At 45.9% G+C, this 19153-nt stretch overlaps 1 protein-coding gene and 1 long non-coding RNA gene across 2 annotated transcripts in view; one reads left to right on the top strand and one right to left on the bottom strand.

Annotated features, from left to right (window-relative positions):
- Positions 1-1562: 1562 nt before the first annotated feature.
- LOC146193456 (uncharacterized) lies at positions 1563-10359 on the bottom strand. Its single transcript, XR_014706838.1, has 3 exons — positions 10167-10359; positions 9322-9429; positions 1563-1697 (listed from the first exon to the last, which is right to left on the bottom strand). It is a non-coding gene; the product is annotated as an uncharacterized LOC146193456 (long non-coding RNA).
- A 68-nt stretch (positions 10360-10427) lies between these two features.
- Positions 10428-19153, top strand: part of LOC146193454 (uncharacterized) — a 127172-nt gene continuing 118446 nt past the window's right edge. The window contains exons 1-3 of the mRNA XM_084600555.1: positions 10428-10528; positions 11504-11628; positions 14457-14707. Of these exons, the coding sequence (XP_084456681.1) occupies positions 11508-11628; positions 14457-14707 (372 nt within the window). The 5' untranslated portion in view covers positions 10428-10528; positions 11504-11507. The remainder of the gene's footprint in view (positions 10529-11503; positions 11629-14456; positions 14708-19153) is intronic.

Raw genomic sequence — 19153 nt, 5'->3', positions numbered from 1 at the left:
TCACTTTTTTAGGCTTTAAGAAAATTTCTCACCGCAAAATTGGAAAGTGTGCCAAGCAATTAAGTAAGGCAACAATGCTATGCTTCAGAATACTCAGGCTACTGGAGGCATTAAGCTGAAGGTTTCATCATTAAAATCTTGTCAAACATGAGGATAGTCCGAAACTGAATTGATAAACTACTGATGTTAATACTGCATTTATGGTTCCAAAAATGGCTGGGATCACACGTGTATGCTGATGGTACAGTGTAGCAACTTTTGCTGCTATACGTACCTTAATTATTATTTCTCCATTTTTTGGAACGCTGTCATCTTGACAATGCTATTTTTTTAACTGCCAATTTTACTTACAATTACTGTGCCTAAAGGTGTGGGAAAGGTTATACCAGAAACTGAAATACACATAAATTGAGCAAATGCAACTAATATTTCGGGGGCACTTCAGCACCGCTGTTAAGGAAAACATGCCACAGCATTTACGACTCCTGTATCCTCATCCCTGTACATTTAGTTGGCTACTTGTTGACTCACCAATCTTTGTTTGCACTTTTATCACACATACCAATTTGTAAAATTACTAATTACCACATTATGTAAATGAACTCCCAACTCACACATCTGACGGGATTCTGAAAGGCAATGAGTTTTTCTCATGTCAAAGGAGCTGCTTGGGTAGGCAGCTGGACCATACCATGGCCCTCACATCACACAGACCAGTCCATCCAGTCATACTATCTGCCACTCATCCTTGTCGCTCAAATTGCCTTTTTTGGTAAATATGGCCTTTTAATGCAGTCAAATTAAATTAGGCGAGGGCTTGAACTATTGTTACATGTAAAGAATTACTGCACACGCTTATTTTTTATGCCCTTTTAGTATGCTGCTTCACCATCCCAGTAGCATAAGAGGCACAGCAATAGTGTATTAAGCGGGTATCCAAGGTTAGATCTGATCTCATTGCTACAAGCATGTCACCTCGCTACTGAACACAATTCACTTTGAAGGGCCAAGAGTTCAATATTTTAGTAAAGTGATTAGCACTGCCAAATGTTTGAGCATTACATGAGGTGACAGTATGGGTGTAAGCAAGCATTGCAATTAAGAAAGTTGCTGCTCATCTGCAAAATACTGAATTAAACCAATCTTATGCAATTCAACAAACACCGCCCACTTTGCCATTTTATCATCAGTCCCTGCCTGCAGTTCGAAACATCTTCATTGGGCTTACCTCTAAAAATTGTCTACGAAACATATCTGTGAACTTTTCTTACTTCACTGGTTTTGCGGATTATTTCCAGTCTCAAAAGGAATAACAAATACATGTGGTTCTATGACACATACAGTAAATACTTACCTTTCTAGGTAGGTTACAAAAGGGAAGTAATGCAGAAGGTTGGCAGTCTAAACATAAATGAGTGTGTCAACATGGTGTTTTGGCACTGGAGTGTTTATTACTCCAATCATGTGCGTTAATAATGAATGAAAAGGCACATAAGTAGGAATACTTTATTTTGACACAGAAGCTATGGCCAACGTGTGTGTGTTGCCATTACTCTCATAAGTGAAGTGCAGACTTGTGAGTACACTGTTGAGCCAGTAGCACACGGAGCAGTCAACTTGGGCCAGGGAATGCCGTGCTTTGAAAGGTGGGCAGCTGTTGTGATCTCTCGGCTAGTATCAGTCACGTGCAGGATCGGCTGTCATGGGGAGAAAAAACAAAAGAATGCAAGCTCAGAACAATAACAAAACACCCAGAGAAACTCAGAGACGTACCAAATTTAAATAAAAAGATAACAGGACTGCAGACTATGCAGCAGCTCATATATTCTAATAGTGGATTTGCATATGGTCACTACACCCTCAAAAAGGAAAGAAGCACGAATGCTGAATTCATGACTCGTCAAAGGAACCAGACAAAAAGAAAAGTGTGCACCCTGTAGCATAGCTCAAGAACGAGAAAAGCCAAAACAGCGAAAAGGTTACCCTAAGTAAGGCCAGTACTAGTGCTCTCTGCATGCATGTGACAATGTATCACTGCAGTGCACATGCACAGCAGAAATGGACACCATGGGTAGTAAAGAACTGATATGAAGTTATCAATACTGGCCACAGACATCAGAACAGACAGCTGATTGTGCTTTGGTATAACGCAAGCGTGCAGGCTTTAGTAGGTTGTGAAGCATATAAATAAACGTTGAGACATCTTGAAAACCATGTGTGCACATTTTCATTTGCTGCTGCATCCAAGAAGTTTCGCTTGCACTGTTCATTAGATGACATGCATTGCTCTCGGATTGTAGCGTTTGTCGACTACACAGCATGATTCCAGAATCGCGACTAATTCAGCTGTGGACTTTTCATTTCCTAAACTTGCGAAATCCTTCCTATGGGCCGTGAAAAAGAATGAGGAACTGTTCCACCCAAATGTCTATAACGCACATGATGGCAGCCACAAGTCATTTTGTGCCAAACAGTAGTTTCCATACAAGTAACAAGAAGTTCTCAAACTATGTGACAGGACCACAGCTATTTACTTTGAGGGTGGCCACAGCAAACAGGCAACAACCACAAGATGGCCAAATCCCTCATCGAACTGCAGCACCACAACAGTTGCTACAATGCCAGCATCATAAAACCTCTGGCTGTCTTTGATATACGGTCTCCATCACAAATACACCAGTTCATGTTGTTAAGGAGGCTGTCCACGAGCATCTTACTTCTCATAGCAGCTAAAAAATATTGCAAACAGAGACCAACACTTGACTTTAAGTGCAGTAGCAGCACTACCAACATTCAGTGTGTTAATGGAGTATACACACCCTGAAACAGATAAGACAAAAAATCAATAATAGATTATTTAGCTGTTGAAGATAAAAATCAGGTGATGATCTGTACAGAGCAATGTCTTGCATGTCGTTAACAAGCAAAATGAGACCAAGATTAGGTGCATATGCTCCTGTAAGATGAAGTGCTGCACTGGCCTAGCCCAAGCAGTGCGGGTACCTCCAGTCAAAACGCTTTCAAGTGCCATCATCCACGAGATGGTTGCCCAATAGCAATCGGAATTTTCATAATGCTGCGTTCCTTATCTTCAGCCAGCATTTTTCCCTCTTCCCAATGGATGCAACCCTCCCCAAAACTCTAAACTGAAGACATCAATTCAGTCATGCAGAACTGTCAATAATGACCTGAACCACAAACCAACTTGGAGAGGTGGAAGCAGGCTCGAGCACTTTGAAGCTATAAAACGGAAGTTTTGAAGCATTCAAATTGTTTTAGAGCACGTTTCTAAAGTCAAATGATATTGTTACGGACGACATCAAAGAAGAAAAAGCGGGCAGTGGCGCGGACAGGAGCGCTCGCGCTAGGCCCGGCAACATTTTTCATTAAACGCCATCTCACTGTCATCGACCATCTCTCTGTCCTGTGTTCTCCTGTTTTCATCGGCTTGCCGTATCGTAACATTTGGTTGGAGGTGCTGGTACTTCATCATCACCCCCCCCATCCTGGTCCGGAGCATCAGCGCCCTGCGACTTCTTGCGCCGTCGTAGAAAGGTTAGGAGGAAACGCAAAGTAGCCAATAGCGTGCGTATGTAGCCTTCACGCCATGCCAAAACTGCCATTCGTCAAGCGTAGGTACCACCTCCATCAAAGAAAGAGGAAGCCAATATTCTTCTCGAATTAATGTATCTTGAACTGGAGGTGACGGCGGTAGAAGAAAGACAAGAAGCTCAGGTGGCGTGCCCGTCCTGTGGTGTGCGAGCGGTGCCGTTATATCATAGCTCACAACAGCACCGCCGCCAGGGCCGGCACGTGTTCTGGCTGCAATGCTCTTCGCTGATTCTGCATGTAGAAGATGGCGCCGCTGCGGCAGCAAGACTGTATCTGTGGCTGAGGCGTCACGAGTGTTGAACACCAACCTTGAAAAAGATTGCACCTCATCAAGCGTTCGAATGTTGGCCCTTCCCAGTGGTTTGTATAAGGTTTCCAGTTCCTAGCCTCCAGTGGTATACAGTCGTTCCCCCTTTAATATGGACGACCCGAATTATGAACAGTTTTTCTGGGGACGAAACTTTTTCAGTGTAGTTATTCCTCATTAATATGGAAACTCGCTGTCTGGACAATGGACAGGGGAAGAATGTACACGGCCCACTTGGGCCCATGTATTTTTGTCTCGGTAATATGGACAGTGCTTGAAAAAAAAGCAGAGGAGTCCGAACGCAAGTTAAATAAGGGCACGCCGCCCGCGAACCTACGCAACAGCCGATACAACCGGATGCCTGAACGAGTCCTGTGGGGTTGGAAAGAATAAAAGCGAGCGTGGGGCGCAAGAGCGGAGAGGAACTTGCACAGCAAACCGAGGGTTGGCGTAAGAAAGACCCTGAAAGGGGAGAACCAGGAGATTTCTGGGTGCAGCGGCAGTGCCGCCGCAGTCGGGAAAACAGCAACATGTGGTTGCAATAAATTCTGCTGGACGTGAACAGAGAGGCCAGTAAAAGCGTAAGAAAGAAATGACAGGAAGAAAGAAAAGTGCATACAGTGGTGGTGGGAACTGAAGTTTTCTTTCCCAAAGCACAGTATGTGTTCCATGAAGCCGTAAACTCTTTTCGGTGAGAGTTAAGACACACTCACAAAGTAGGGCGACAAAAGAAAGGCGATGTACGAGCATGCAACCGAGACCGGGCGTCCCGTCCTGGGCGCGGTTCCCTCTCAGGCTCCTGGTTTTCGTTCCTGTTGCTGCCGAACTGCCACATTTTGCACCTGAGGCGGGTCCGCATGTCGGCTTCGCTATAAGTCAACGATGCGGCCTTGACAAGGTCTGAGCTCTTCGTAGTCGGCTAATCGTCGTTCTAAACTGTACTTCAGCTTGCAGTGTTTGTCTTACACGAACACATAGAAACGGCGCCAAGAAGATGGGATGTTCTATAGCCTCCGCATAGCAGCTTGCCAATTTGACTCTCTCGCTTCCTTACGGAAACAGTACAAGGCAAAAAAGAAAGAATCAGAAGAACGGAAAGGCAGAAAGGTTAACTAAGCAAGAAAGTGCAAAGTATCAGGAGCCTGTAACCCTCAACTGGAGTCTGGATTTTGGCATGGTGGGAATTAAACGCAAAAGAACAGAGCTGAACGTCGGCGCGAAGCAAGCAATCTGTGAACACAAGCAGCAAAAGCCATCTCAGTCAATCTAAGCCGTGAGGGACTAGTATCGACAGCTCGACTGTTTCCTCGCCTCAGAAGAATCTCAAGCAGCTACTTAGCGGCTACTTTGCTCAATGCCGAGCCCATTTTGAAAGTGATGGTGAGTAGAAAATCGGACGCCGATTCATGCTCGAAAGTTAAACCAACACAAAGCCCACCATCACGTGTGTCATTGTACGCGAGTCGCTTCAGTCTCCACTACCAGTTTTCGAAGACAACAATGATAAGGATAATGCACTCAAAATTGCCGGTGTTCTGTCAAATTTTGTGTCAAGTGCACACCGTTATCTACAAAAGAAGTCATTAATTACAATTCTTTTTTTCTCAATAAAATTCTTTTCATTTTATTCATGACTCGTTATTATGGATGACTCGCTTTATGGACAGTTTTGGTCGGAAACCAAAGTGTCCATATTAGCGAGGCACGACTGTATAAAACTGACCATATGTAGAAGTGCCTTATTGCAGACCAGACTGTCTGTGCTCGCTGATAGCTGAAACAGCCTCACCTGGCACTAATTTATTAGGCGAACTTCACGCTGCACCACACCAGCGTAACCCGCACATGGCATTTTACGCTTTAAAACATGCAAGAGCGGTGTTTGACTGCTGCTCCTTAGTAACCGAGGGGAGTAATTTCATATATTCATTCGTATCGTTCAATGTGGCCGGCGCACGCCTAATTGTTTACGACTCTGACTCGATTTAAAAATTGCTCATTCAAGATTTATCTTATTCCATCATCAAGGAGATTTCTAAACTCTATCAAGCCTTTGCGGCTATTTCAGTTATGAGACGTTCCAATCAACAGATTAAAATGAAAACCATACCCACATTTGGTTTTGAATTTTTTCACGTGGAGAAAAAAAAAAAAAAGTGTACATGACGCCAAAAAAACAACAAAAGGGCTATGTCTCTGGAGCAATGGTCCCAAATCGGCTCAAAGTGTGAGGACGCCGTAGCAGAGGCTTCCGGATCACTTCGGCCACCTGGGATTCTTCAGTGAAACTGCCATCGTTAAGTATATACCTGCAATGCTTTCAGCTTCGACCAAAATGCTGTTTCCCAATTAGGATCAGACTAGGGTATCCCAGCTCAGTACTCGAGAGCTTTAATGACCAAGCCACCGCGGTGCCGTAATAAGTAAATAAATAAGCCAAGAAGACTAAACTTCTTTCTCGGAGCGTACCATGGTTATTTTATCCATTTCGCTGCAGCTACGCTGCGAATGTGTATTTTACTCTGACAAAGTGACTATAAAGGACATCGGCCCTATGTGTACAAGCCCGAATCCGGCTCAGACCCGTACCTTTAAGCCCACTCAGAGTCCAGCAAAAATGTTCATGTGTCGGCCCAGACGGGCCGTGGGTTGGGCCACACCCAGCTTTTGGGCCTGTCCATGCCCACACAGTGTCGTGTGAAGCGCGTGCTACCTTCACTTGACGCTTCTACAGAAGGTTTGACGATCTTCTATTTTTTTCGGTTCCTGGGGCTGCCTTTCAGTGGGTCGCTTTCTACTTTTCGATGCCTGAAAGGTAGGCAAGGCAGGCAGAGAATATCGTGGGGACCGCTTCCTTTGCTACCAACGCGCAACGCTTTGCAGCACATGCCCATTTAACTCTGTCGTCCATGTTTTGGACACAAACCTGGGCTCCAAGCGCCCCTCACAAACAGTGGCTGTATAGCTCGGTCCTTTCTTGGTATGCCGGCCACCATAGCTGAAGTCGTTTGACATCTTTTCGCACCGAAGAAAGCTGACATTTTTCATTGCAGAATACGTAGCCTGTATTGCAGTGGTGAACAATGCACTTTTTTTTCCACATTACATTACATTACAACTTAGAATATACCGTGATCGAAGAAAGGCGTGGAGCGGGGGCGTCAGCGAGAAAAACAAAATGTGCACCGATGCAAGTTGAGAACTGACTGGCAATCCTTGCGGCACCCAGCGAACCCGCGGCCACCAACAGTCAACGCAGTCTCTCGGCAGCCTACGGAAATCAGAGCATCGGTATTGCCACTTACTGTTCGGTGCGGAGCGACCCGTTCACACACTTCTAACACCATGATGCGGAGGTTGTGGGTCTGGGCCGACCAGTGGCATATAGTCGCTTTTTGCTAAACAATTACCTTTCAGACAAACTAATTATGAATTATCCATTGATCCCCACGCCATTATGGGCATAGAGCAGGGGGTCTCAAACTCATATTGCTACGTGGGCTGCATTGAGAAAGCTTTTTCTCTCATGACCCAGGAGCCAGAAAGTAATAAAACAACAGGAAACAAAGTACAGTAAATAACAATAAAATGAACAAAAATAAGCAAAATTTCGTTTTGTCAGACCAAGCGCTCCTATTATTGCAAAAGAAAAGCAATGTGTGCTGTTTCCACTTCAATGCCGGACAAAAGCAGCTTCAGGATCGCTCAGAGAGAGGTACTGAAATGGTACACCTGTTAATAAATATCACACTTATAATCTTCAACAAGAAAATAAAAAAAAAACAAAAAAACAAAAAGAACACTTAGAAATAAAAGAGAAGGCAGGATGTCTGGCTCCTTGCTTTTGAAGGCATAGTGATGTCAAATGAAAGTTCACGCAGATTAAGTGGTCAACGCCTTTTCAAAAATGAATGCGTACTAACTGGTACAAAATCTGAGTTTATTTTAGTTGGAAATTAGGGCTGGTGGCAATGCTTTCAAAACGTCAGCTGAAAATTTTGAGCTGGCGGACTGCAGCACGCAGCTCCGCGGGCTGTGCGCCAAGGCCCCTGGCATAAAAGGATAATCTCTGATGATCTCTGATGAGCGGAAAGAAAGTGTTCGACATTGGGCTGCATTCCCCATTCTCAGCAAGGGAAACTAGAATGCTTCTTTGCTCGTCAAGTGAAGAGGATATACATTAGGCAGGCATTGCCTCTGCTACGAAATGGACACCACCGTAGGCAGTGTACACCTGGACAATGTTTTAACAGTACCACGCGACCGTCGACTGCCCTGCACTGCTGCGCCGGAAGATGCAGGAGATGACAAAGTAATAGAGTGCGAGGGCGTGCTCACAATTCTTGCTGCTGCAGTGAACCTCGTTTGCTACGCTGCTTTGATCAATGTGAAGCAACCCTGCCACAATTGGCTGGCAGGCATGCCGGTGCCCGGAGAAGCTGTCATTGTTTGTTTTTAGCCGCAATAGTATCTGCATATCATGCGAATATCTCCAAAGTACACACATTTCCGATAAAAAATCCAACATGCCCCATAACTCTTGCCATCGATACTTTTGAAAAATTGTTGTATCGGTACTTTCATTGCATAAAAAAAAAAAAAAAAAAAAAAAAAGAAAAGAAAAAAAAAAAAAAAAGAAACCCTTGAGACAACCAGGGACAAGTGTAATATTTGGAACGTTACAAGTTTGCACAGATTGAAGCCACAAGCACATAGCAGAGCGCTCCCAGAACTCCGATATGAAACTTGATTCAAGGGGTTGCTGCCAATGGAGCAGAACAGCCAAGCAGACAACACTCGCTGAAGCAGCATGATTACATCTCCCTGCTTGTTCCCTCTCCTGATTTCCACTTTGCTTCTGCTCGGACAGTCGACGCTCAAGCGATACTGTTAAAGAATTGGCAGGGTGTATATTCTGTGCTGCTTGTCTTGCAAGCCATTGATGCCAATCTTGCAGACCTCATTTTATCTTTCACAGTGGTTTCCAAAGCTATAAAGTTATTGCAGCAACTTTGTTACACGCACAAAAAAGCGACACAACCAATCTGTGCAGGAATATCATTCGTTAAAGAAGGCAGCTTTGCCAGTTTTTCACAGCAAATTGAGAAGACAATAAAGCGTGGTTTGATCTTCCATCTCGTGCAAACATTTGTTTGTTTTTGGAGCTAGTCTGGTTTTCTTAGTCTGAATCAACTGTTACATTGCACACTGTTTGCAACGCATTGATTGCAACTGAGAAAAAAAGGCTGCAAACTACAAGCTGCAGGAATGCTTGCTTGCTTGATTCATTCATGCACTCTATGCGAACTGGTGACCTGTGCCATGTTCCCCATGTAAAAGTTAAAACAAATGACCAGTCCCGGTGGCACAACAATTGTTTTGAAATTAAGTACAGGGCTCACGTTGTGGCGTTGGAGCATAGGCTGCCTCCGCCTTTCATAGTCCCATTTGTTCAGCCTCAGCAACCAGCAAGCCCATGCTAGACTCCAAAACACATATCAGGATGATCCCTGCGTACCAAATATTAGACGTCAGCTTATAAGCGATGTTTACACACACAAAAGAAATTAAGACAAGTACATGTTGATGCATTTTAAACACAAGGCGAAATCGCTTACCTCACCGCAATTGGAAAGTGGCCCTGCATACACTTGACAGTGCGCAGTCATAAAATGAGGTATTAAATCATTATTCTACACCGCGTCACAGCAATGAGGGTCACACAAAGGGTCACGTCGCACAAATGGTTAGTACGTCGTGGTGCACCGAAACAAAAGCTTCCCACACAGGCCTGTGTGATCCTCACCTTTTCTGCTTCTACGCGTTGTTTTGTCATGTCCTAGTATCTCCTTAAGTCCCTCCATCAGCTCAAAGACGTTACAATCATTAATTATTCATCCAGACCGCTGAGGAAAGCTTACCCAAGTTTCCCGCCGTTTTCAGGCGCACGCAAGACTGGTAGTCAGGCGTGTTTTACATGACTGAGACTTTCGTGCGGTTGGCCTAATAAACGGTATTTAACCGTATGTTCCTTGGTGTCGAACTACGTTGAGCTTTCGATTGAAACTTTCTATAATACACCTTTGGGCCGTTCGGGCCCACTGCCGGCCAAGCAGGCTCAATGGTCGTCAACAGAACATTCGGACGCACGGAAGTTGAAAACTAAATGTAGAACTCCAGACAGCGGGCAATGACTCAATACATGCATACTGAAGTATCTAAAGAATAGAAAAAATTGCTTACGTACCGTACAACACGAGAGCACCCAGCTCTCACGGCTCCCACCATGGACGACGACGACCAGCCATTTTGCTACTAAAAGCAACACAAAACCCACAAAACAATAGCCGGATGTGACGTTTTTCTTAAACCGGATAAGACGTCATGGGTTGCAGCAAGCATTTTGCTCCTGCAACCCGGTTGTAGGAAGCATTTCGCTGCTGCAACCGGGTCGCAGCAGACGGCGCCTTTTTGTGGCTACTTTTCGTTTTTTGGACCTGGCAACCCTGGCACGCAGCTCAAAATGTGGTCTTGAGTAAGATGTTCGCGTTCACATTAGTGCCGTTACAAAACAGCGCGAGGACATTTGGGTAGACGGAAAAATCAAAGGTAAGAAGCTGAAATTGAATTAGTCGCTTTGCAAGAGAGGGAAATGGAAAAAAAGAAAAGGCGGTCATTGTGCATTACAAACTGGCGAACTTCCTTGCAGAGCGTTATGTCGCGTTAATAAAACGGACTAAAAATAACACGCGGTAGCTCATTTTACACAGCAACTCATGAGCTTATTTTGCAGAGTAGAATTTCCATTCAGCTGTTCTCCTTGGCTTGCATTGCATGCGTAGATTACCTACAGCATCTCCGTTGGTGGTCATGCCGGTGGTTTGCCAGTCGCAAGTTTTGTTTCGACCACATATTTCATTGAAAGCCTTCGGGGCATATCTGTGGCGCTTTAATTGCTGAATACTGAATTGCGCGTTGCTATACGTGAGTCTAAAATCCTCGTTAAAGCTGACCGTTTAACCCCAACCTGGCAGCGCGTTCTTTGAATACTGGCGCGTCCGAAGGCGGGCACAGGGTGCGTTCGTAGCTGCCTCAGACGCGCATAGGCGATACCACGACCGCATTTGTGGCTTCACTAACTTTGTGTTCGTTTGGCTGTGCATGCGCGTGAGATGCAGCTGTCAACATGTGGGGGTGGGGTATGTGGTTTAATATTCTGATTGCGCTTTCACTCTGGTCGGACACTGGGTGTAATTTGGAAACTGTTGCAATTTGCAGTTTCAATGTGTCACGGCTTTCGTACCGATTGGGTTAACGTTAAACACGATCCGTAAATTGCTGCTCTTAATTAGACGAGCACATTGGGAGGTTAGTATGTGGAACGTCTGCGCAAGGATGCATGTTGTAGTTCATGTGCTATATTCTTTCTTTCTGCATAGCGGCTGGGTGTCCTCCATAAGTGCTTGGGTGACCCCACGTGAGGTGGTGTGACCTACTTATAAGCCTAGGCATTCTTGGCGTATTTGTTTCAGACCTTGGGGGTTTTGCACCCTTGCACAGCTGTAACTTGTGTCCTGTTTTCAGCAACATGCCGCATTCGTTGGTTCCCCCCGAGACCGTCACGGAGCTGGTACCCCTCTGGCCGGCCATAGTTGACAACACGTCACCAGGGCACCAGGAGCATACTCTCACAGGATGTATCAGCTCATGTGAGAGCAGCTTTCCTTTTATTTTGTCAATTTTAGGAATGAAGAGTGTTGAACTTCTATTTTAAATGCAGGCCTTATGACATCGACGAAGGCAACTGAAGAGCTTGCTAACTTCGCTTACTTGTATCACCAATTGTAACCCAAGGAAGATCAGAAAAAGGAAACTAGAATTCCCATAAAAAGCCTATATTGTATGAGGCTGTGCTTGTAACATAGAGCAAGGTTTTTGGAATGTGTCTGAAGTCTATGATTTGTTGCGTGCAGTGTCAGACAGCCTTTCTCAAGGACAAGCAATAGTGTGTATACAATTCATGATGCAGTTGGAACATGTACTCTTCAAGCTTTGAGGGCTGTTGCAAAGAGGTGCTTGTGTGCTCAGAGTGAAATAGAATTTTTATTCCATGTTCAGGGAGTGGGGATGCTTCTTTCTGTCCCCCCTGGAGTTCTGTACCATCTTTAGCTTGCACTCACAGCCCCTCGGTATGGACGATGGCAATGGAACCCGCGCACTGTCGGCACCTACACCTATTGCTGTGGCTACGCCGGCCTAGACCATCACCAGCTGCCAGCACGATCCCCAGCTCTTTGCCGGCTTTCGCAGCGACAATGTCGATGGCTGGCTTGACAGTTACACCAGAGTCAGTGCGTTAAACCACTGGGATGACTCCCACAAGCTGCTCAACGTGATATTCTCTTTGACCGATGCCACAAAAACGTGGTTTCTAAATCGCAAGGAACACTTTCTCGACTGTCCAGTTTTCACCGAGCATCTGCACAGTATTTTCGGTACCCCGTTTGGTTGTTCTGAGTTGGCTAACAAGAAACTCGCTGCCTGCCTGCAGCAGCCTGGTGAGTCTCAACTTTTTACATTGAGGATATCCTAGCCCTTTGCCGCCAGGTCGATGCTGCTATGACGGAATCGGAACATCTTCACTTCATTCTTAAGGAAATCGGAACCATCGCTTTCAATGCCTTGCTGGCTCAGAACCCCTCCACTGTGTCGGACATTACGACAACGTGCCAACGCCTGGACGAAGTTCAGTCATGGTGCCTCTGGCAAGACACCATCTGTGACTTTGTTCTCATTGACAGTAACCTGCGCTCAATTAACCATGTCATTATACAAGAGGAGCTCTCCTGTCAAGCAAGCTTAGTTCCTGGAAGCCCGAATCTTCCGCCAGCTACACCAGATTTACGCAGCATTGTCAGAGATGAACTGGCCGCTTTTGCTTGCACCATGGCACCAGGCATGTCTGCTACTGCCTGCCGCTTTTCCACCTACGCTGAAATTGTTTTGTGGCCACCTACTCTGTACCATCCCCCTTTCCGGCACCAGTGTGGTCATGTGGCTGTTATGGCAGCATGCTCTCAGCCACCCTGTTATCGACTATCCTGGTGCCCTTCCCGTCCTGTCTGCTATTACTGTGAAATGTGCAGTCACATTTTCTGTAAACTAACGCATTGTTCCCTCGCATACTGTCGCCGATCGGCGTCGAAGCTCAGAAGAGGTCATTCACGTCTTGCGCATGAAGCTGTACACCCACCGACCCGCTTCCATCTAAGCAGCGAACATCGTGTCCTCTTTCTTGCTAGGGCATTTGTGTGAGCGCGATGTGCAGACTTTCACCTGTACATATGCATCATTGTCATCATTCGCTGGTGTTCTGAAGATCTGCGCAGAGTTCTAGTTATGGTTAAAGACACTTGTTCTAGCGGTGCCTCACAATATATATATATATATATAAATGTATTTGTGGAATGAAAAGGCAATGCTTAAGGCGCTTCATGTCAACTCTTCAGGCGAAGCTTGATAGTTGCTCTGATTTCTTATCTACTGAATATAAAAAACGTTTGATTTGGTTCAGTTCTCTCACTATTTGATACATATGCAGTTTGGTGTTTAGTTGAACTACTCTTGTTGAGGCACATACGCGATGGGAGAGCTATACTATTTACATCTCATTTGGTTTGACAAAATGCTTTTTGCACACCCCCAGTTTTTATTGAAATGCTCTAAATAGCTTTTACAGTCTGCTGGGATGTCAGAACAGTGCAGGCTTGAGAGAGTTGCACTGCTGGCCATAACTCAGATTCATTAAAACGATAATGGAGACCAGAGACCTTAAAACCTTAATCTTTGAGTCAGCTAGCATTTTTCGCAAGTTTTCCGCTTGCACATGGGGTGGTTGTGTCACACAGGCATGGGAATGGCTTTTGCATGTGCTGGAAAGACTGAAAATAGTGCATGAAATGTGCCCTTCATCTGTAGGACAACACAAATTTTTACTCTCATGTGTCACAATTTGTCACATAAGAAAGTGGAGGATGCTTGGACGACTTTGGAAGATCACTAAGAAGCGTTACGGGGAGCAGGGTGCTACCAAGTGCCGAGAGTGGCACTAGTACTTTTGAGAGATGATATAGGGAGCTTCAAACTATGCGAACAGCACCAGCTAGCATGTAGCATGCCAATTCTTTAACTTTGACCAGGTGGGAAAGTGTAGCCACGATCTTCGTCAAGCATGCTCGAAATTCAGCTCCGATTGGAAATGTTGGTATGGCTGTGAAGTTCCTGTTTGCAATTTACTTCTTATGATTTGAAATCATTAAAGGCTCATCATTTGCATCGATGGAAGCACTACCCCGTCAGTGCACTTGATTTTAATGAAACCAAAGTAATAATCGACTGAATTGTAAATATGATTAAGCAATTTCAGATTAACTAGGGTACAGTGTATATGAATGAAGAAAAGAAAGCCTAATTAAATGCATGCATGCATCGTCATTGTGTGGGTCTTTCTCCTCACCTTTGTTTTCTGTCAGCACAGGTGGCACAAAGGGGACACTGTGTGGGGGCCCATGGATTCGGGTCTACCAGACAGCCACCGGCCAGCTGTACTCCGAGCTGTGGTTTGGGGGGACACACGAGCAAGCACTCGTGGGGCCCTTCGTGGAGCTGGTGCGGGGCCATGCGTCTTACATCGTGGTGGCGCTCCAAGGCAGCTCAGGGGGTTCTCTGCTGTGTGTCTGCCAGCCATTCAATGGTCACGTTGTGCGTGCCATCCAACTGCCAGCACCGGTGAGTGTATCTGTGGCAATCTTTGCCACGAGTTCTCGACTATCACCTCCTGTCTAATAGAGGGCCTCCGCCACTATTGTGTTGCAGCACAAGGGGATTCTTGGTCATGCTGTGGTAGTGGGGCGAGCTTTGTGCAGTACTGGTCGTGGTAGTTTGAACTTTCGCAGAATGCTGAATACAAAGTTTCCTTATGTTGACAGATTAGTGTGAAATTATGTGAGATTATGTTGACAGATTAGTGAAATAATAAGGAGCTTTCTACAGTCTAGGAAAGGCCAAGAAATGAAATTTGGCATTGCTATCATTATTTGTTAATTTTGTCGGCACAGTGGCAGTAGAGAATTTTAACCATTCACTTGCAAACAGTGATCAAGCAGGTTTTAATTGAGAGGCGGGAAATAGGAATGTTTCATTTTAAATGTGAGGAAATCAAGCAGTAGCAATTTCCTTTCAATCAATCAATCAATCAATCAATCAATCAATCAATCAATCAATCAAAGTAATCTTTATTTGTATGCAGCGAAATACATAAAGAATATTTGGACCGCTAGCCGCGGGGCTAGTAGACTGTCCAGTACATAATAAACTAATAAACTTGATCAGGCAGCCGTAATGAGCACGCACGCACGCACACACACGCACACACACACACACACACACACACACACACACACACACACACACACACACACACACAGAATAAAACAAACAGACAAAAAGAATCAACACGCACGAAGGAAAATGCATTTCAGCAAACAATTCATAGGCGAGTACCGTATTTACTCGAATCTAACGCGCCCTCGATTGTAACGCGCACCCGTTTTTCGTGACCCCCACCCCCGAAAAAAAAAAAAGCTCCGATTGTAACGCGCACCCGTTCTCCGCGAAAAAGAGTACCGCGCACCTAATGCTTTCATACAGCAATACAACTTCGTCGCGTTTGGAAAAGCAAAGATTTAATCTCGGTGCACTAAAAAACACACACACAAAAGGAAACGGCTTATCTTGCCAAGATTGTCACTATGCCGGCACAAGGTTCACTCGTCGTCGCTGTCAGACAACTCCTTGTCACTGCCTGCTGACAGACCAAAGCATCTCATCCTCGGTGCCGTCCATGGCATTCGATATGCCACATTTTTTAAAGGCCTTGATGACCATGGCAGACGGTATCGTGCACCACGCATCTTTCGCCCATCCAGTGAACTCTTGCAGCGAGGCACGCTTCATTCTGTTGCTGGGAGTGAATTCATGGCAGCCACTCACAAGCCATTCGGTGTAGAGCGCCCGAATCCTATCTTTTACTGGCTTGTTCAAGCAAACATCGAGCGGCTGGAGCTGCGATGTCATGCCACCTGGTATCACGACAAGGTCGGTGTTGCACGCAGCGAGCTTGTCCTTGATGCGTTGGTCGAGATGGCACTTGAAAGCGTCGAGCACAAGCATCGCACGCAGGCCCAAACTGCCGCCGGGTCTCTTGCGCCAGACGTTATCGATCCAGTCGGCGACCAAGTCCGTTGTCATCCAACCTTTTTCATTGGCGCGCACAATCACGCCACTCGGAAACACGATTCCTTTCGGGAGCGTCTTGCGCCTGAATATGAGATACGGGGGCAGCTTGTGTCCATCCGCGGTGCAACAAAGCATTGCGGTGACGCGTGTTTTTTCGTGGCCGGAAGACAACACGCGCACTTGCTTCGCCCCCTTCTTTTCAACGGTTGTGGTGGCAGGCATGTCAGAGTACAGCGGTGTCTGATCGGCATTTTCAATCTGGCCGAGGTGGTAGCCGTACTTGCGGCGCAAACTTAGAACGAACCGCTGAAAACTGTGCAGCTTTTCTTCGTACTCTTCAGGTAACTTCTGGCATATCCCTGTCCGCCTTCGAAGAGAAAAGCCTTTTCTCTTCATAAAATTAGACAGCCAGCACCTGCTCGCTTTAAAGTCGCTCCGCGTTAGCCCTGTTTGTAGGGCTAGCTGCATCGCCCGGACTTTAAGCAGGTCCGTCGTCACTGGCCGCTGCGCCGCTCGCTGCTCTAGAACATATTCTGCGAGCCGCTCTTCTATTTTGGTGAACCGGCCCTGCTTCGGTCCACTGAAACCTTTTCGTGTAGCCTTGCTGCCGAAAATCTTTTCCTTCTGCTTGCGCCAGTCCCGCACGCATGTCTCCGGAACTCCGAATGCGCGTGATGCGGCCCGATTTCCGTCCGTCTCTGCACACACGATGACTTTCCTTTTAAATGCGGCATCATGATGAACTCGACGAATCTTCGGCACGTCCATACTGGTCGGTCAATCGCAGAAAACGGGTAGGCTAACCAAAGCATATGTACCAAAGCACACGAAGGACGCTACTGCAGCTAGGCATAGACAGCTAGACCAGCTAGTAGGCTCGAAGTGCATACCAGGCGGCCATTTTGAAATGCCGATGGCGATATGATGTCGGAGATTGATTCTAACGCGCACCCAATTTTTGGACACGATATATCGAAAAAAAGGTGCGCGTTAGATTCGAGTAAATACGGTAATACAAAACGCAAGCGCGCGCACACACACAAAAAAAGAGGGGGATCATGACTCTCCTTGGCTGTTAATAAAGAACATTTTGCAACTCATTTTAAAGTTAACTGCGAGTTTCACATTAATAGGCAACGTGTTCCAATGTTTTGCTCCAGAAAATTGCACTAAACGCTCTCCGTACACATTGTGGCAGGCAGGGAGGTTTGCTGCCAAATAACCCACAACCTAGCCACAAAGAGCCTAATACCGCTGTCATACGGGCATTTCGAAGGCCTTTGAACTGACTGTCTATTGACTTCAAGGCCTTCGAACGCTTCCACACGGGAGTTTTCAATGACATTTGAGTCGATAGTCTATCGAGGTCTCGAAGGCATTCGAACGTCGCGCAAGGTTGCTAGCATTGACCCGAGGAGCGCCACGTGCTCTCGCGCACAGCACGTTTATGATACAAAAACATGAACAAGTGTTATTATTTTATATCTTTAGTTTACGCAGCAAAATATTAGTGTACGTAATAATTTAAAATAACTCCGCTCATTTTTAAGGTGCATTATATTTGTACTCTCTACCACTGTAACCTGCATCGCTGAGAAAAGCAAACACAATGAAAAGCACAGATGTATGAATGTCAACTCGTTAAAAAAAAACAAAGTTGTCTTTAATAACTACTAAAATGCTGCAGTTACTAAAAAAAAAAGGTAAGTTATATTTTATTTTGCATGTATAAAAAGAATTCAGTTCTAGCAAAACTGAAAGCAACGATAGTGGTGCCACAAAAGGTTTGCGCCAAACACCAGAACTACTTAAACAGCCTTCAAGTTTTGCCGTGTAGCAGCGGCACAACTCCTTCGAGTTCAGTTGCGATTGAAAATCTCGAAGGCTGTTGACTCAATCGCCTTTAAAAATTATCATGTGACAGGGGTATAAGATTCAATTTTTATAGAGGGAAAGTTGGATTCTATTATTGGTGTCAATGTGGTGGTGGTTGATGGCAGTCGTGTTTTGACTTGGGCAGTGATACCGTATTTACTCGCATAATGATCGCACTCGCGTAATGATCGCACCCCTGAATTTTGAGGTCAAAATTCCATTTTTTAAATTCCCCGCATAATGATCGCACCCCGAACATGGAGCCGCCTGGTGGTTGATCTGCAGTCATCCCGCAGCGAACGCATTCCGACGAGTTCCCAACCTAGTCTAGTAACGTTGGAGTTCCCAAGATTCCATGCTTTGCGGCGTTCGCCATTTTGCAATTCGGCAGCGTCGTAGCGTGCTTTGTGTTTTTGTGCGAGTTTACGCCATTTCACCATGGGGCGGTGTGCCAGTTACACCGCCGCGTTCAAGCTCAAGGCTGTCGACTATGCACTGGAGCATGGCAACCGCGCTGCTGGTAGGCATTTCGGCGTGGACGAAATGAGGATACGCTACTGGAAGAAGCAGTGCGAGAAGCTGATGGCTACGAACAAGACACGGCGGGCTTTCCGTGGACCCAAAACGGGCAAGTTCCCTCGTGTTGAGGAGGCGGTCCTAGAATACGTGAGGGACCTGCGCAAAGATGGTTGTGCAGTGTCATTAGAAATGATACAGACGCAGGCGCGCACAACTGCCAGGAAGCCGGGAATCGCCGCAAAGGATTTCCGCGCTAGCTCTGGTTGGACGACTCGCTTTATGCGACGGAATGGACTTTCCCTGAGGCGGCGGACGTCGTTGTGCCAGTGGCTCCCAGCCGCGTATGAAAGCAAAGTGATAGACTTCCATCACTTCGTCACTAGGCTTCGCGAAAAATGCGGTTACCTCATGTCGCAAATTGGAAACGCCGATCAAACTCCACTGACGTTTGACATGCCCCGGAATACAACTGTGAACGAGAAGGGTGCTCGGAGCGTCCTTGTGAAGACGTCTGGCGCAGAAAAACAGCGATGCACAGTCATG

The sequence above is a fragment of the Amblyomma maculatum genome, chromosome 4, assembly GCF_055883805.1.
Source record: "Amblyomma maculatum isolate TAMU_Amacu chromosome 4, ASM5588380v1, whole genome shotgun sequence".
Lineage (NCBI taxonomy): Eukaryota > Metazoa > Arthropoda > Arachnida > Ixodida > Ixodidae > Amblyomma > Amblyomma maculatum.
Note: the sequence above shows the minus strand (reverse complement) of the source record. Positions and strands in the feature narration are given on the sequence as shown.